This window comes from Mustelus asterias, chromosome 3, assembly GCF_964213995.1.
Source record: "Mustelus asterias chromosome 3, sMusAst1.hap1.1, whole genome shotgun sequence".
NCBI lineage: Eukaryota > Metazoa > Chordata > Chondrichthyes > Carcharhiniformes > Triakidae > Mustelus > Mustelus asterias.
Window position 1 is genome coordinate 132,738,367 of NC_135803.1, and position 19,484 is coordinate 132,757,850.

A 19,484-nucleotide genomic window follows, 5' to 3' on the forward strand; every position below is an offset into this window, starting at 1 on the left:
ATTAGTTCTTCTCTCTTTATCTTGTCAAAGCCCATCATAATTATTAACAGCACTATCAGCTCTCATTTTAGCCTTCTCCATTTTTATGAAAAGAGCTCCAATTTTAAGTTTCTCCTAATGTTTAAATGCCCAATCTTAGTGACACGCTTTAGGAGCTGCACCATGTCCTTAACATCCTTTCTAAAGTAGGTCACCCACAATTGGACATGATATTCTAACTGTGGTTGACCCATTGATTGTTATATGTTTAGAATGACTTCTGCATTTCTGTACTCTCTGCCTCTGTAGAACTTACAATACTATGTGTTTTTTAATTTCAGTTTTATCAACTTTTTGCCACACTTTTGAAGAGTTATTATCTAAACTCCAAACCTATCTACTTCTACTTCTCCTTTTAAGTTGTACATATTTTGTTAACTGTTGGAACGGCTAATTGAAGAGCCAGTAAGCTTCATCTTGTCGAGAATGTAATTGAATTCATAACTGGAAAGAAGCCTGTCTTTTTCCAGTTCCATTCCGAAATTTCAGTTGTTAGTCCTGTAGAATTAGTTTAATCTGTAAATATTTGTAAGATTTGCAAAATCCCACGTTCATTTCTCTGGGCAGAAAGGACAGTTTTTTATCCCTCCCAATCATTTCTTGAAGCTTTGAATTTAGCGTGGCAGTTCCAGTTGTGCATTTACAACTTAGAACCCCCATTTCTTCTTGAAATCTTAAAAGCTGTATAACTAAATGCACTGCTTGCTGAAACTGCAGACCAAGAATCTTTAATTCCTCGTCTGTGCTGATATCAGTCACACTTGGAGCAGCAATGTAAACGCACTAACAGGGAGAGAGAATTATATGTTTTTCTCATAGCTGATAATGGGTTAATCATTTTTGTTTGGCACATGCATAAAATTGTACTTGCTGTTTGGGCTCACATATACGTGAAAGTTTCTGGCTCACCCTGCATTGGTTTATAGAATTTTTCCATTGAGTATGGCTCAGGAAGATCACTGGTTTGATCCCTGGTTAGGGTTGGGAGCGATGACGATTTTAGCCAGGGTAGCGGACATTAAAACTGACTTTTGCACTTCTGGATTAGAGAGCAGGAAACCAGTCAGGATTCCCACTTCTGATCAGTATTGGAGTAATGCACATGTGAGCATTGGATAAGGGAAGAATTGAGCTAGTTGTGATCGTAATGGGTGAATGGCAGTGAATATTAGCAAGCTATTGTGCATGCATGAGTTATGGATTCCTGGATGATGCAATAGTGGTTGACAAGATGTCAAATTTCAGAGGGGCCAGGGGAGGCGAGCATTAAAGGATTCTAAAAAAGCAGAAACAGCTGCTTGGGTATGTCATTGTGGAATTTTTGTTACAGAGGTCTTCAGCAGGCAATGAGTAATTGGAGTGGGAAAACAAAAATAAATCAGTTTATTTGAATTTGAGATAATATTGGTCTACGTCTTAATAGTAGCTAAAATTCTGGGCATCACAGCTCTCCTGAATATTTGGAGTAGTAACTACTCTGCTAGTCCAAACTAGGTCAGAATTCTTACTACCCGCTAGATGTTTCGAACTAAAATGTTTGCCCTTATTAGCTTATCTCTGAGGGGACATTATATTTGTTTTGAATTGATTTATTATTGTCGCATATATTGGGATACAGTGAAAGACGTTTAAAGTTTATTTATTAGTCACAAGTCGGCTTACACTGCAATGAAGTAACTGTGAAAAGTATTGTTTCTTGTGCGCTTTACAGACAAAGCATAGAGTTCATAGGGGAGAAGGAAAGGAGAGAGTGCAGAATGTAGTGTTACAGTCATAGCTAGGGTGTAGAGAAAGATCAACTTAATAGAAGGTGGGCCCATTCAAAAGTCTGACGGCAGGAGGAAAGACGCTGTTCTTGAGTTGGTTAGTACGTGATCTCAGACTTTTGTATCTTTTATCCGACAGAAGAAGGTGGAAGAGAGCATGTCTGGGGTGCGCGGGGTTCTTGATTATGCTAGCTGCTTTTCCGAGGCAGCCGAAAGTGTGAACAGAGTCAATGGATGGGAGGCTGGTTTGCGTGATGGACTGGGCTTTGTTCACAACCCTTCGTAGTTTCTTGCGGCCTTGGTCAGAGCAGGAGCCATACCAAGCTGTTATACATCGGAAAGGATGCTTTCTATGGTTCACCTGTAAAATTTGGTGGAAGTCGTAGTGGACATGCCAAATTTCCTTAACCTCCTGAGGAAATAGGGGCTTTGGATAACATTGAATTCCTTATTTTTTGCATTTTTCTTTTTCAATAATTCCTAAAGAATTTTGTTCGTACTAGTTAGAACATCAATAACATTTCATTGTTTAACATTAAAATAGTGAATGGCATGGCTATTCCTCTACTCTATTCTAATGCTTAACAAGTACTATGTGGCAAATTGACAGATGAAACAATGTGCATCTTTTCCAGAACAGATAGGATTAACGGAATGTTAATTGGGTGGGCCCTGTAAGTGGTGGGTGATCCATTTCTACCCAGGAAGAAAAGTTGCAATTTATGCCCACTATCACCTAGGACTTGGTATCATTTTGCCTACATCTAAATGCACCATGATCTGTAGCCGACTCTGTCAATAAGTTTGTGAAAATAGTAGTGAACCTTTAGCAGTGGGTTGGGATGGAGCATGTGGGTGGGTCAAGGGGAAAAAATCTTCAGATATTTAATTTTTTTCCCGGTATTTTTATGATATAAAAAAACTTTGAATCTGTTGTTAATTTACCTTAGTTAAAAATATTGCTTCATGTACATTAAATACATGAAAAGCTACAAACATTAAGTCATTCATAGACAACTAGTTGTTTCAGAATAAATGCAGCTTCTCATAATAATATAACACATCTTTATATTTGGAATGATTACAGCTGTGTTGGCGTGGAAGAGGATGAGGCACCAGACATTGATATCTATCACTGTCCAAATTGTGAGAAAACTCATGGCCAGTCTACCAGTAAGTTGTTGCACAATTTGATTTTGTTAGATGACGAAAGAGTAATCAGCAAAGATATTCTCTTACGCTCATGGGTTGTGCCATTTTACTTTTAAAAACAATGTTTGCTACTTGCTGTGTCTAACAAAAAGTTGCGACTTTTCATCAGCCCGAAACATATCTTTTGAAAAGTTAATCTTGAAAATAATTTGACTGTTTTGTCTCAATAAAGTTTTTGTATGGCAATGGGGGCTTGATTTTCAATAAAGGGATGCCAGAGACCCTTGAATAACTGGTTCCCTTGATATAACGCTACAAACACTTAGGGCAGAATTTAACCGTCTCGCCTGCCACGGGAATCGTAGCGGGCGGGACACAGACCATGCAAAGGTCCATTACCCTCAGGCGGGATTTTCCTGCCTTGGGGCGAGCATGGCCGGAAAGTCCAGCCCTTAAAATGAGATTTTGTCACCGATGGACTCCATAACTCCCAATTTCATTGCTTTCGATCCTACACTAACATGGAAATATGTTGCCATTAATGTGCTTAATTTCTCATTTATTTTTGTCTTTGGTGTCCCAAGTTCCTATGAAGCCAATCGCTGTTTCCTATCTCTATTGCTAACCTTGGCACAAGCCACACCTCCACTCCTTTGAGTCCAGAGGGGTGCAAAGTCGAGCATATACGGTGCACAATTAACTAGTCACCCATTGACTACATCAAGCTTTTACAATACTTGCTATCCTCAGCCAGTCTGACATGGGAGTTTGGTTGTGTTACCCCTCATCAAGGAGACCAGGGATTGAATCTGGGACCCATTCAGGGTCACAGCCTCTCTGTAAAAAGACTGTGATATTTCACAGTATAAATTTGAATTGTAATAGAAATGTCATAGGATAATTTCAAACCTGGAATCTTAACAGATTGGTGTATTATACGGCTGAGGAACATGGGAAAATACAGGATTACAAAAAACTCAGCACTTCATCTGGCCAGCCTCAAAAATCCTGTTCTTTTCTTTTTATCCCTTCACCAGAAGGACGTTATGTAAAATCTGTCCTCACTGCAGCAGGTTTGAAAATCCAAACTGGAAAACTCTGTGATTTCCCCATGGGCTCTCCCACACTGGAATGTCATATTTACAAAAGAGAAGTGAATTTTGGATCCCTGAACTGTCTAAGTCTTTTAAACGGAAATTGTCTATGAGGTGGCTTTCATTGACTGTTGCTCTTGACTAGCTATGTCTTTAGAATTCCTATTACTTGAACACAAAGGAAAAGATCTAACATTTAATTTTGGGGTAGGAATAAAGATTCTAAGATGTATAGAATTCTTGAGGAGACCTCACATCTGATGAAGATTTTAAACTCAATTCCACTGTTATAAATGCTATATCTGTAATGGTTATGCCTAAGCTTGAAGGAAGATTTATTGTACTCTCGACATTTCCAAAAAGATTACCTGGAAACCTACCCTTTTGATCTTGAATCCAGCATCTTTGAATCTGAATCTGGCATTGCTTAAATTGGGACAAAGAACAAAGAACAAAGAACAGTACAGCACAGGAAACAGGCCCTTCGGCCCTCCAAGCCTGTGCCGCTCCTTGGTCCAACTAGACCAATCGTTTGTATCCCTCCATTCCCAGGCTGCTCATGTGACTATCCAGGTAAGTCTTAAACGATGTCAGCGTGCCTGCCTCCACCACCCTACTTGGCAGCGCATTCCAGGCCCCCACCACCCTCTGTGTAAAAAACGTCCCTCTGATGTCTGAGTTATACTTCGCCCCTCTCAGCTTGAGCCCGTGACCCCTCGTGATCGTCACCTCCGACCTGGGAAAAAGCTTCCCACTGTTCACCCTATCTATACCCTTCATAATCTTGTATACCTCTATTAGATCTCCCCTCATTCTCCGTCTTTCCAAGGAGAACAACCCCAGTCTACCCAATCTCTCCTCATAGCTAAGACCCTCCATACCAGGCAACATCCTGGTAAACCTTCTCTGCACTCTCTCCAATGCCTCCACGTCCTTCTGGTAGTGCGGCGACCAGAACTGGACGCAGTACTCCAAATGTGGCCTAACCAGCGTTCTATACAGCTGCATCATCAGACTCCAGCTTTTATACTCTATACCCCGTCCTATAAAGGCAAGCATACCATATGCCTTCTTCACCACCTTCTCCACCTGTGTTGCCACCTTCAAGGATTTGTGGACTTGCACACCTAGGTCCCTCTGTGTTTCTATACTCCTGATGACTCTGCCATTTATTGTATAACTCCTCCCTACATTATTTCTTCCAAAATGCATCACTTCGCATTTATCCGGATTAAATTCCATCTGCCACCTCTCCGCCCAATTTTCCAGCCTATCTATATCCTGCTGTATTGCCCGACAATGCTCTTCGCTATCCGCAATTCCAGCCATCTTTGTGTCATCCGCAAACTTGCTGATTACACCAGTTACACCTTCTTCCAAATCATTTATATATATCACAAATAGCAGAGGTCCTAGTACAGAGCCCTGCGGAACACCACTGGTCACAGACCTCCAGCCGGAAAAAGACCCTTCGACCACTACCCTCTGTCTCCTATGGCCAAGCCAGTTCTCCACCCATCGAGCCACTTCTCCTTGTATCCCATGAGTCTTAACCTTCTTAACCAACCTGCCATGTGGGACTTTGTCAGTCTCCGTTTTGAACCTTTGATTTGATTTGTTGTAGATTTCTTGATGGGGGGGAAGACTGGCATTCCGGTGACTCTTTTGTTAGGTAGTGGTGAAGACGTGTTGAATTTCGTGATGTATGTCATCTATCTTGTCTGGCGTGATAACATCAGAGTGCTGCTCATCTTAAATTTATCAGGGAAAGTGACATCTCCATTCAATTACAGTCAACCTATTCATCCCTATTGTCAGGGGGTGGGGGAATGTTCGGAAACCTGAATGGAATCTTGTGGATTTAAGGCGGCCTTTTTGCTGATGTAAATATTGTACATATTGACATAAAAGTTGAATTTCTGAGATTTTTTTTAGGCAAAATGTTAAGAGGTCGACTTTTACACGGGTAAGTAATGTTTTTGAGGGGCTTATTTTCAATTACCCGTGCTCATGGCTCATACAGTCAGCAGGAAACTGGGCTTGGTTTTAAGCGTCTCAGCGTCAGACGCATACGGTTTGCAAGGAAGTGGATTGGCGCGGGAAGCATGCCTAAAAAGGCAAGTTTCAGGAATCCCTTTTCTTATCTATGGGGCCATAGGACTGTTCATGACAGCTCAGTGAGCTTAGTTCCTGTCCTAGGAAAGTTTAATTCACCTGCACTATGTGCACTCCCCGTGCGCAGTGTGTTCCAATCTTACCCCCGACCTTTCATTGAGAAAATAAACTTTTGCCGAAGTTCCCCGAAATCTCAGTACTCTGTGATCAAGCACTGATGCAGAAAAATCAGAAAACTCTTGCTTCAAATCCTGGTCTCGCTGTGTTAGTCTGAACACAGAATGGGGCAGTGAGCTGAGTTGGAGTGGAGTTTCCTTGGAAAGTTGAGGGTCGACGCTTGCACGAGGTGTATTGGAAAATTAGACTTTTTTGGCTAAAGGTTGGGAGTTGAATTTACACGAGATTGACTATTTCTTGAGTACAAACAATACGATGTATCACAAACGTCACTCTAGTATCCAGCAAAGACAAGCTTTGAATAAACCTATTACATTAATGGAAAAGGACCTGTTGGTTGGTAAAGTGTCGTACACCATTATTTGTAGTAGAGGGTAACAATTCTGGTTTAAAGACCTATTAACATGAGAAGGATAGCGTGCGTGACAATGTATATTTTTTTATTTGATTTATTATCGTCACATGTATGAGTATACAGTGAAAAGTATTGTTTCTTGCATACTGTAAAAGCAAAGCATACCATACATAGAGAAGGAAAGAGAGAGTGAAGAATGTAATGTTGCAGTCATAGCTAGGGTGTAGAGAAAGATCAACCTAATGCGAGATAAGTCCATTCAAAAGTCTGATGGCAGCAGGGAAGAAGCTGTTCTTGAGTTGGTTGGTACGTGACCTCAGACTTTTGTATCTTTTTCCCGACGGAAGAAGGTGGAAGAGAGAATGTCCGGGATGCTTGGGGTCCTTAATTATGCTGGCTGTTTTTCCGAGGCAGCGGGAAGTGTGGGAGGCTGGTTTGAGTGATGGACTGGGCTTTGTTCACGATGCTTTGTAGTTTCTTGCGGTCTTAGGCAAAGCAGGAGCCATACCAAGCTGTGATACAACCAGAAAGAATGCTTTCTGTGGTGCATCTGTAAAAGTTGGTGAGAGTCGTAGTGGACATGTCAAATTTCCTTAGCCTCCTGAGAAAGTAGAGGCGTTGGTGAGCTTTCTTAACTATAGCGTCGGCATGGAGGGACCGGACAGGTTGTTGGTGATCTGGACACTCAAAAACGTGAAGCTCTCAATCATTTCTACTTCATCTCCATTGATGTAGACAGGGGCATGTTCTCCACTATGCTTCCTGAAGTCGATGACTATCTCCTTCGTTTTGTTGACATTGAGGGAGAGATTATTGTCATCACACCAGTTCACCAGATTCTCTATTTCTTTCCTGTACTCCATCTCATCATTGTTTGAGATCGACCCACTACAGTGGTGTCATCAGCAAACTTGAAAATCAAGTTGGGGAGGAATTTGGCCACACAGTCATAGGTGTATAAAGAGTTGGGATGTTAAGCATTGGGATGTTGTTGAGACGCATAGCCTTTATAGTCAGGGGCTGAGGACGCAGCCTTGTGGGGCACCAGCGTTGAGGATGATCGTGGAGGTGTTGTTGCCTATCCTTATTGATTGCGGTCTGTGGGTTAGGAAGTTCAGGATCGAGTTGCAGAGAGAGGAGCCGAGCCACAGTACACAATTGGATTCCAATCTATTGAGTTGTCTTCAGCGGGGTCAGATGCTGAGACGATCCTAAAGGGAACCGAGACAAAGACGGCATTGAGAGGCTGGACGTTAGCAGGTGACAGTCTTGGAAATGCAACTTGAAGTGTCAAACTAGTTGAATATTTACCATTTATATAAACAAAAGGCATGTTAAGCAGTGTGCTTTCAGGAAATGACTAAAATTCGATTTTGTTTACGCCATTCTAGTTCAACATATATAAATTTCAAACAATGTGTCACAGTTGGAATTTAATTTTTATGCCAAGGTCCTGATTCAGCACACCTTGTTTTGTATCAGTTGGCTATACATGCTAAGGTACTTGGCAAGCATTCATTGCTAGTTGATAGGCTACATATATTAATAGTTTGAAAAGTTCTGTTTTGCGTCGAAGGCTGTACAGAGGAAGACAATGATCATTACATTTTTTGAGCAGCTATGGAAGTTACTATGTTTTGTTTCGAATAATATTAATTGTCCAACAGGTAAGATTTGTGCAGGTTGTCCAATAAGGCTTTTGCTGGACGCTTGATCTGTTAGTTGAAATGTGACACCACAAGTTATGATCCCTAACTATTGCCTGTACCAGATCTAAAATATGAAAAACAGCCAGCACAAATGACTTGTCAGCTGAGGGAATTGTGCTCTTTCACCCTTGCCTGTTACTCAGTCTGGCTTCTTGAGTGTCTGAGTTGCCAATTTCATGTCTGATTCTGTTGTAATCCATGTATTCAAGTCATGATTGTTCTGTCAATTATTGCATATTTCATGTTTTATCAGCTTCTTTCATGTAAGCATATACGTATAAAGCACATCAAGTTTAATTTCACTGTTTGTTGAGGCTAGTACCTCTCACTTTGCAGAATTCACCTTGCTCTATTACTTGGTTCCTCTTGGAAGATTTTAACTTAATCATTAAGATGCACTTTTATCGTATTTTGTCAGTTCAAACCACAAATTCTAGCTGAGGAGGAATGTTTGCTTTCTGGGTTTGGCAATGTAGTGAAGACTTCCTTTACGACAGGAACAAACTGGTTGAATTTCAGCAACAAGTGCCATTATTTGTGTGTGCACATAGCATGTGTTGCATTAAGAAAGCATGTTTTCAAGCTATGATCCCATGGCTTGTACATACCTCCATCGATTAGTTGAGATATCGACACCTTTGGTGGATCAGTATCTGCTTTGAGTGATAAAAGCTTGGTGTACTACCTTTAAAGATGCACCCCTGTGACTTACAATAGCCAATCAAATGATCTACCAGTTTGATGTCATAGAGGTCTACAGCTTGGAAACAGGCCCTTCGGCCCAACTTGTCCATGCTACCCAGTTTTTACCACTAAGTCCCAATTGCCCGCATTTGGCCCATATCCCTCCATATCCATCTTACCCTTGTAACTGTCTAAATGCTTTTTAAAAGACAAAATGTACCCGCCTTTACTACTACCTCTGGCAGCTTGTTCCAGACACTCACCCTCTGTGTGAAAAAATTGCCCCTCTGGACCCTTTTGTATCTCTCCCCTCTCACCTTAAACCTATGCCCTCTAGTTTTAGACTACCCTACCTTTGGGAAAAGATGTTGACTATCTACCTAATCTATGCCCCTCATTATTTTATGTCTACTACTTGAAATGTTAGCCTAAAAGGGAGTGTTTGCAGTATTAGGATTGTGGTGAACCATAGATGGTTATCACTATGGGTACTTGTACATATGTTACTCTTGTTACTGTTGGGGTTAGGGTTGGGGTGTTCCACCTGTTGGTATTGTTCTGTGGTACACTCCGGTTGGCTCCGCCTTCCTATAGGAGTATAAAGGTCACTGCACTTCCTAGTGACCCTTTAGTCTGGGATTGTATTGTTAAGCAGTATGCTCTATTCTTGTTGCTAATAAAAGCCTTTATTTCCCGGGTACGATCAGCCTCCCGAGTGAATTAATCGCGCATCAAGGATAAAAATACCCATTTTAATAAATCTGTTGATCTGTTTATTTTGAAAAGTTTATCATCTCAGATTGAGCATTTATATGTCCTAATGTTGCAGACTGTAATTTTCTGATCATAAACTGACCTGTAAGGGACAGCACAATTATTCAGACTATCTATCTCATCATCATCAATTGTCTGCCACTACTGTAATGCATTGCTCATACCTGGAGCATGCTGTGCACAGCTTTAGATAGATAAGGCTAATGAAGAATCACTAAACCAAAAGACTTAGCATCACTCTCATGGAAGGCCTCAGATTTATACTGAAAAGCCATTTCTCCATATTGTATAAAACTGTTTGTAGAATCCCAACTGTTCGTGGCTCAAAATACATTTGTTCTATTCACTCACTCTTTGAGTTGTCACAGTCCCAATGAGTAAGAGCAAGACCAGATAATAGATCAGCTGGTCCTTAATGTAATTGCTTCTGAGTTTCAATGACACAGGTTCTGACTTTTTTCTGCTTACAAAGAATGTAAAACCCAGTTGTTACTTCAGCATGTGTGATAAATTGAAACACTAAATTGCTTAAGGCAGCATCCAGAGAAATGAAATGGTCTATTTATTAGTATCAGACTATAACCGTTCACCTGCACAAGGCCAGGAAGAAACACTTACATTTGGCAAACCTTCAATTATGGAATTGGGATCAACTTGAGTGGGAACTCTCAACATCAAAGTTATTGCTAGTTGTGCACAGAGATAAAGACACAGTTGGGAAAGGAACTTCAATAAGAGAGGAGCTATGGAGGCTAAGGAGAAGTAAACGCTTTCAGAAGTAGGGAGGCAATGGCCTAGTTGTATTATCACTAGACTATTAATCCAGAAACTTAGCTGATGTTCTGGGGACCCAGGTTTGAACTCCATACGGCAGATGCTGGAATTTGAATTCAATAAAAAGTAAATAAGTCTGAAATTAAGAATTTACTGATGACCATTGTCGGAAAAACCCATCTGGTTCACTGATGTCCTTTAGGGAAGGAAATCTGCCATTCTTACTTGGTCTGGTTTTCATGTGACTTTAAAGCCACAGCAATGCGGTTGACTCTCAACTGCCCTCCAAAGGCAACTAGGGATGGGTAATTAAATGCTGGCCAGCCAGTGACGCCCATGACCCATGAATGAATAAAAAAAAAAGCAGAGTCATCCCAGAGAGAGCAAAGAATTTAGGACAGCCATCAAAATCACATGCCTTCAGTGGAATGTATGGGAAGCAGAAATATTCCGTTACAAGATGATAATCTCTTGAAATGAAAGTGCCCATACATTTCCTGTGCTACATTGCTTTGATTTACTCATGCCATCCAAAGGATAACTACGTTTAATGAAGGAGAAATAACTCACTTTAAGGCCAGTAATTCCCTTTTAAACTGTTATTATTGGTATAAGCCATGACTCAGTAGTTGCACTTTTACCTCTGAGCCAGAAAGTCATGGCCTCAAAGCAGACTCTAGACGTGTTTCCACATTGCCCAGTTTGGTACTGGGAGGGTGCTTCACTTTCTTGGAGGAGCTCTCATTCAGACTACATATTAAACAAGAGACCTGCCTCACCTCTTAAGATGGATATATAAGATCCCCAGGCACTACCTAAACAAGAGCTGGAGTGATGTCCTGGCTGATATTTATTCCTTGGTCTATACCTAAAACAGACGATGTAGACATTTATTTAATTGCTGTTTGTGGGATTTTGACATGTGCACTTCTACTGCTACCTTTCCTACATTGCAGCAGTGACTACACATCAGCTGTAAAGTACTTCATCAGCTGTAAAGTACTTTGGGGACATCCTAAGGCCACGAGAGGCACTAACTGAAAACATTTGTGTCACGCCCCTCTCCCCTTGTGATCCTTCTTTTCACACTGCATCGGAATTGAAAGGTGCTGTTACAGAGCTGTAAACCATCAGCAGCACTGGCAGTTTTCTCCTCTGTATCACTCAGAATTTAGCTAGAATAGCCACATAGTTAGCCCAGTTTCCTGGACGGCTGGTTAGTGATGCGGCACGGTAGCACAGTGGTTAGCACTGTTGTCTCACAGTGCCAAGGACCCGGGTTCGATTCCCGGCTTGGGTCACTGTCTCTGCGGAGTCTGCACGTTCTCCCTGTGTCTGCATGGGTTTCCCCCGGATGCTCCAGTTTCCTCCCACACTCCGAAAGACCTGCTGGTTAGGTGCATTGGCCATGCTAAATTCTCCCTCAATGTACCCGAACAGGCGCTGGAATGTGGCAACGAGGGGATTTTCACAGTAACTTCATTGCAGTGCCAATGTAAGCCTACTTGTGACACTAATAAATAAACTAATTTATTTGACGTTTTATGCACAGTATTTTCCTCTTTGTACTTTTTAGTGAAAAAGAAAAGGCAAAAGTATGAGCCGATCCATACTGTGGATATTATAAGACCGGTACAGAATGGAAGCCAGGTGTTCATAAAAGAACTGCGAAGCCGGACCTTTCCCAGGTAGGTATTGTCACATGAAAGCCATTCAGAAACTTATTCTTACTGAATATGCAAATTGTTTAAGCTTTTCCTTGCTGAGGGAGTCTACTCATTAATTAAACTGGGAAATTTGAGCAACTGACATTTAAAAAGTGCATAGCTTCAACAGCTGCAGAATTTATTTATCTGTGCAGTTATTATTTTGAACTTGTGCTAATTAATAATGAGCTAATTGCCATAATTATTGTAGATGCCTTACTTTTGAATTGTTGATTAAGCAAACTATATGTACTCTGGTTACATCAGGTACCTTTTTCCTTTTGAAAATCGCATTTGTACAGCTCGTAAAGATTAAGTGCCAAACCAGCAGTGTAACTTTTTTTTCACAAGGTTTTGTTTCAAATGACTGTAAAATTAGCGAATGCACCATACTTGTTTTTCAAAAGCTGAATGCTGTACAGAAGAACTCTGGTTTTCTGTATAATTCAATTTTACAACATCAACAGTTCATTTGCTGCAACAAAGTTGTGGCTGACAGGCCTCCACTGCCTCTCTTGGAACCCAACTCTGTACATTTGGATATTCTTTGCATGTAAAATCAGCCGTACAGTGAAAGTCTCCTCAGATTCATTGTTATTTTGTGCATTTCTGCTCACAACAACGTTGTTTTTATTCGTATAAGTTTGATCATTTTGTGGATTGGTGTTTGCTGCATTTTAGACTGTTTCAGCTTTCGTATTAGTTTATTTATCCCAAGATCCTATTTAGATTACTTGCCAAAAGCACTAAGGTTATGAAAGTAGTGGGAAGAACAGAAACAAATGGGTTGAGGTACATCTGGCAACATGCATTTAAATCACAGAACAAGTGGCTTAAACAGTGAAACAGTCTTGATAACTGTATATTAATTGAATGTTTATCTGTAGTCAGGTAGTGGGCATGAACTGGGGATTCACTTTGCTCCTATATATGAAAGGTAAAGACGCCACATTCCCAGATGACCATAGGCTACTCTCCCCTTTGAGGGGGAGAGCTGACTGGTGGCGATTTAACCTGAGGATCACCACACCTCAGGCGAGGGGCAAGGTTGAGAAGGCGTGACCTTCATGAATAACCTCAGCCGGTACGGCAGTTGAACCCACGCTGTTAGAACATAAGAACATAAGAACTAGGAGCGGGAGTAGGCCATCTGGCCCCTCAAGCCTGCTCCGCCATTCAATAAGATCATGGCTGATCTTTTCGTGGACTCAGCTCCACTTACCCGCCCGCTCCCCATAGCCCTTAATTCCTCTACTGTTCAAAAATTTATCTATCCTTGCCTTAAAAACATTCAATGAGGTAGCCTCAACTGCTTCACTGGGCAGGGAATTCCACAGATTCACAACCTTTTGTGTGAAGAAGTTCCTCTTCAACTCAGTCCTCAATTTGCTTCCTCTTATTTTGAGGCCATGCCCCTCGATCTAGTTTCACCTGCCAGTGGAAACAACTTCCCTACTTCTATTTTATCTATTCCCCTCATAATCTTATGTGTTTCTATAAGATCTTCCCTCATTCTTCTGAATTCCACTGAATATAGTCCTAGTCTACTCAGTCTCTCCTCATAAGCCAACCCTCTTAACTCCGGAATCAACCGAGTGAATCTCCTCTGCATCCCCTCCAATATCAGTACATCCTTTCTCAAGTAAAAGGTCAGTAAAAGGTTACTTTCTCAAGTAAAAGGTCTTGCATAGGTCAGTGTCGCCTGACTTGAACGCCTCAGACCTGGACTTCAGCAAGCAGTTGGCGTCGCTTTGGAACACAAACCAGCCGCCAAGCTAACCATGTGATTTTCCTGGCTAAATCCCGAACGATACAGCAGTGAAAGCTGCCATAGTTTCAATGCCGCTTTTCCGGCCCGCTATTGACATTTGCCGACATCCGGGAAAATTTCGGCCAGAGTTAATGGCCAGAATTCTCTGGCCATTCACGCCCCGCTGCTGCTGCCAGCGAGAGTGGAGAATTTGGCGCTCAGCCAGATCTCCATTCACTGCAGCGGGAGTGGAGAATTTGGCGCTCAGCCAGATCTCCATTCACTGCAGCGGGACTTGAGAATCCCAGCTGCGGGCGAGGTCGGAGAATTTGGACCAATGTTTCAGGTCAATGATTTCCATCAGAAGTTCAGTATTTTGCTTTTATATTTATATTTGTGCAAAGATTAGACTTCAGATCTATCCTTCACTACCATGAGATGGAACATGTCTTGACTTTACAATGGGCAAAGCAAGCTAGAGAAAGTTACTACAGGAACTGAGAACGCCCCGTTTGTTCTTTATTTAACACTTTCTTGGTGGAAATGTGTCTTCTTTCCTTAAACTTTTTGCATTAGAGCATTGGCTTTAAAGTTGGCACTCACATTGTTCAAGGCTGCCATTCAGCTGCAGAGGATCTTACCTCGTCACTTAAAATTAAAACTTGGTATGACTAGCAACTACAAAGCAGCGGGAAAATGAGACCTGCTGATTGATATATAGATTCCCACACTATGGGCCCGAAAAAGGGTGTGAAATCGCGGTAAAGTTGGGCGTCGGGCCTATACCGCGATCTGCACCCGATTCCGAGCAGATCGCGGCTTTACCGACACCCGGGTCCGGCCCGCACCCGAATCGGGCGGCCTGACGATTTAAATGCATTAGCATGCATTTAAATCGACTTACTGAACTGCACGCCCAATTCTACTGCCAAATCCCACTTTACCGTCTTCTGGTCCATTCCGAATCCGTGCTTTTAGCGACCTGCAAAATAAAAGTTCGAAGCGGAGTTCTATTCTGCAGGGGAACCTCCGAAGTCCTCGCTGCCCTTGTGAAGTCACCATCCTCCTCGACCATCCTTCGTGGACCCCCCCCCCCCCCCCCCCCCGCCCCCCCCCTCCCCCCCCAAAACCCGGATCAGACCCCCCTGGGAGGCAGGCCCCCCTCGGCAGAGCACACCCCCAACCTACCTCGATCGCTGGTCTCCCTCCACCATCCTTCCGTTAGCAAGATAAACTGTATGTTCCTCAGCTAGATCCACTTTGGTCAACACAAAGATGGTCCTTCTGCCTTGTGGATCCATCTGGCTCACCAAGTCAGTTGCAATACTGCGTTCAGCATCTACTGAACCATCTTGGATACAAAGGATAATGAATGGTACTGGTCGATCTTCCTGGTGTTATCAGTACTATAACACCAGGAATGGCTGCCGACACCAAGGATATAATTTTTTGCATAAGCAAGGCTTACATGCAGAACCCTAATGCCATTATCCTTTGTATCCAAGATTCCACCCCCCCCCCCCCCAAGAGGAACTGGGTCAGAGAGCCGCTCTCTCTGCTTTTTTTCTCCCCGCCCGGGCACGCTGCTTCGGATTTTTTTTTCGAACTGCGCATGCGCAGTTCAGACCTCCGATCGGTCCGCCAGCGCTAAGCCGCGCCCACAGCGCGAATCGGACCGGAGCCGGCAAAACGCGTATGGGCACGCTGGAAAGAGGATTCCAGGCTCGGATCTATTTGACGCCCAGATTCGGCACTTAGACTCGAAATAGTAAAATCAGGCCCTATGTATAAGCTATGCTTTTCACTTCTTTGCATGCGTGTTATTCTGGTTTTGCCTGTTTTGTTCTGGTTCAAACAGAGCTGTCAGGAGGTTACAGCAGAAGACATTTCAACAGGAACTGGTAACTACACTGTTCTCCCAATGTGCGGCAGATTATTGACCCCGTGTCCAGCCTGTTCTGTGCCACATCTGGAGACTTGTCCTCATGGCACTGTTGATAAGCACAAACCATGATAGGTCCTGGGGTATGATTTTGGCTTGGATGCAATGTCGGTGTCAATTGGGGGTTGCAACTTTGCGCTGCTTGTGGAACAGTATCCAGTCCTGATATTACTAGAATTATTGATCAATTAGTGTCCAGGGTGTGGGCTCACGATATGATTAAGGATGATGGACAGGCTCTCTGAGCCAGTGGGAAGCCCTCCAGCACACAAGAAGCTGCAGCTGGCATTTCAGGTGAGGGAGACGATGCTCCCATTTTGAGGCACTCTCTCTCCAACCTTTTAAAACTTTTAAATTTAAAATACCCTCATAAGTTGGGCCATCATGGCCGTACTGAGAGAGGATATATCCGAGGGTTCGGCCACTGAGTCTATATGGGTAGAACTGAGAAATAAGAAAGGGGAAATCACTTTGATAGGGTTGTACTATAGGCCCCCAAATAGTCAGTGGGAAATTGAGGAGCAAATATGTAAGGAGATTACAGATAGCTCCAAGAAAAATAGGGTGGTAATAGTCAGAGATTTTAATTTTCCCAACATTGACTGGGACAGCCATAGTATTAGAGGGTTGGATGGAGAGAAATTTGTTGAGTGTATTCAAGAGGAATTTCTCATTCAGGCCCTTTGAGCGGGCAGAGTCGTTAGCGGGCAGCAGAGTGAGCAGGGGGCAGAGTGAGAGCTGAAGGGCTTTGGCTCAAAACGGGCTTCGGCGAGAACAGGCAGAGGCGAGAGTAGGTTTTTTTTTCTTTTTCAGAAAGTTTATTCCTGTATTTCCCCAGAGTAAAAAAAAATATGCCAGGCAAGATGTTGGAATGCACCTCTTGCAGAATGTGGGAGATCAGGGAAACCTCCGGTATCCCTGACGACAGCACCTACAAAAGATGCATTCAGCTGCAGCTGCTAGCAAAGCATGTTAGGGAACTGGAGAAGGAGCTTGATGACCTCCATCTAATTCGGGAGAATGAGAAGTATATAGACAGTAGCTTTAGGGAGATAGTTACACCTAAGCAGCAGAGCACAGGAAATTGGGTTACTGTAAGGAGAGGAAATGGCAGTGTGAAAGGACAGGCAGAGCAGGGTTCCCCTGTGGCCATACCCCTCCACAACAGGTATACTGAATTGGATACTGTTGTGGGAGATGCTTTACCTGGGACAAGCTGCAACAGCCGGAACTCTGATACTGCGTCTGGTTCTACAGCGCAAAAGGGTGGGATGAAGAAGAGGAGAGCAGTAGTGATAGGGGACTCAATGGTCAGAGGTACAGACCGGAGGTTCTGTGGTCGGGACAGAGACTCCCGCATGGTTTGTTGCCTCCCAGGTGCCAAGGGCAGCGATGTCTCTGATCGCGTGCACAGCGTTCTAAATTGGGAAGGTGATCAGCCAGATGTCGTGGTACACGTCGGTACCAATGACGTGGGAAGGAAGAGTGAGGAGGTCCTAAAGAGTGAGTACAAAGAGCTTGGAAGGAAGTTAAAAAGCAGGACCCCGAGGGTAGTAATCTCAGGATTGCTACCTGAGCCACATGCCAGTGAGGGCAGGAGTAGGATGCTTGGGCAGATAAACACATGGCTGAGGAACTGGTGCAGGGGGCAGGGTTTCCAATTCTTGGATCATTGGGACCTCTTCTGGGGCAGGTGGGACCTGTACAAGAGAGACGGGTTACACCTAAACTACAAGGGGACCAATATACTTGCAGGGAGATTTGCTAGTGTTATTGGGGAGCGTTTAAACTAGATTTGCAGGGGGATGGGAACCAGAGTGCCAGAGCAGATAGTGGAGCAGGGGTAAAAAGACAGGTTAGTTCAAGCAAAATCACAAATGGAAGGGTAGAGTGTGGTGGAAATAATTTTTTGAGGTGTGTCTATTTCAATGCCAGGAGTATTGTGGGGAAGGCAGATGAGCTGAAGGCGTGGATAGACACATGGAAATATGACATTATAGCCATTAGTGAAACTTGGCTACAGGAGGGGCAGGACTGGCAGCTCAATGTTCCAGGGTTCCAATGTTTCAGGCGGGATAGAGGCAGAGGGATAAAAGGTGGGGGGGTGGCATTGTTGGTCAGGGAAAATGTTACAGCGGTACTCAGGCAGGATAGATTAGGGAGCTTGTCTACAGAGGCCCTATGGGTGGAGCGGAGAAACAGGAAAGGTATGACCACATTAATGGGCTTGTATTATAGACCACCCAATAGTCAGCGAGAATTGGAGGAGCAAATCAGCGGAGAGATAGCTGACAACTGCAAGAAACACAAAGTTGTGATAGTAGGGGATTTTAATTTTCCACATATAGATTGGGACTCGCATACTGTTAACGGTTTAGACGGGGTAGAGTTTGTAAAATGTGTTCAGGAGAATTTTCTACATCAGTATATAGAGGTGCCAACTAGAGAGGATGCGATATTGGATCTCCTATTGGGAAATGAGTTAGGGCAGGTGATGGATGTGAGTGTGAGGGAACACTTTGGATCCAGTGATCATAATGCCATTAGTTTCAACCTGATCATGGATAAGGATAGATCTGGTCCTCAGGTTGAAGTTCTGAACTGGAAAAAGGCCAAATTTGATGAAATGAGAAGGGATCTGGGAAGTGTGGATTGGCACAGAATGTTCTCTGGTAAGGATGTAAATGGAAAGTGGGAGGCCTTCAAAGGAGAAATTTTGAGAGTGCAGAGTTTGTATGTTCCTGTCAGGATTAAAGGCAAAGTAAATAGGAATAAGGAACCTTGGTTCTCGAGGGAGATTGTAACACTGATTAAGAGGAAGAGAGAGTTATATGAAATGTACAGGCAGCAAGGAACACATCAGATGCTCGAGGAGTATAAAAAGTGCAAGAAGCTACTTAAGAGGGAAATCAGGAGGGCTAAAAGAAGACATGAGGTTGCTTTGGCAGACAGAGTGAAGGAAAATCCAAAGAGCTTCTGTAGGTATGTTAGGAGCAAAAGGATAGTGAGGGATAAAATTGGTCCTCTTGAAGACCAGAGTGGTAGACTGTGTATGGAACCAAAAGAGTTGGGGGAGATACTAAATGGTTTTTTTGCATCCGTATTTACTGAGGAAACGGGCATGGAGTCTACGGAAATAGGGCAAACTGGTAGGGAGGCCATGGAACCTTTACAGATTAAAGGGGAGGAGGTGCTTGTTGTCTTGAGGCAAATCAGAGTGGATAAATCCCCAGGACCGGACAGGGTATTCCCACGGACCTTGAGGGAAGCTAGTGTTGAACTTGCAGGGGCCCTGGCAGACATATTTAAAATGTCAGTATTCACGGGGGAGGTGCCAGAAGATTGGAGAGTGGCTCATGTTGTTCCGTTGTTTAAAAAAGGTTCCAAAAGAAATCCGGGAAATTATCGGCCAGTAAGTTTGACGTCGGTGGTGGGCAAGTTATTGGA

At 43.1% G+C, this 19,484-nt stretch overlaps 1 protein-coding gene across 4 annotated transcripts in view; it reads left to right on the plus strand.

The window, feature by feature from the left end:
* Positions 1-19,484, plus strand: part of phf2 (PHD finger protein 2) — a 135,010-nt gene that overhangs the window by 41,608 nt on the left and 73,918 nt on the right. For all 4 annotated transcript variants that reach the window (XR_013497472.1, XM_078209649.1, XM_078209652.1 and 1 more), the window contains exons 2-3: positions 2,893-2,978; positions 12,216-12,327. Coding sequence is in view for 3 of the 4 variants with exons in the window: in XM_078209649.1 (XP_078065775.1) it covers positions 2,893-2,978; positions 12,216-12,327 (198 nt within the window). In the remaining variant the exon portion in view is untranslated. The remainder of the gene's footprint in view (positions 1-2,892; positions 2,979-12,215; positions 12,328-19,484) is intronic.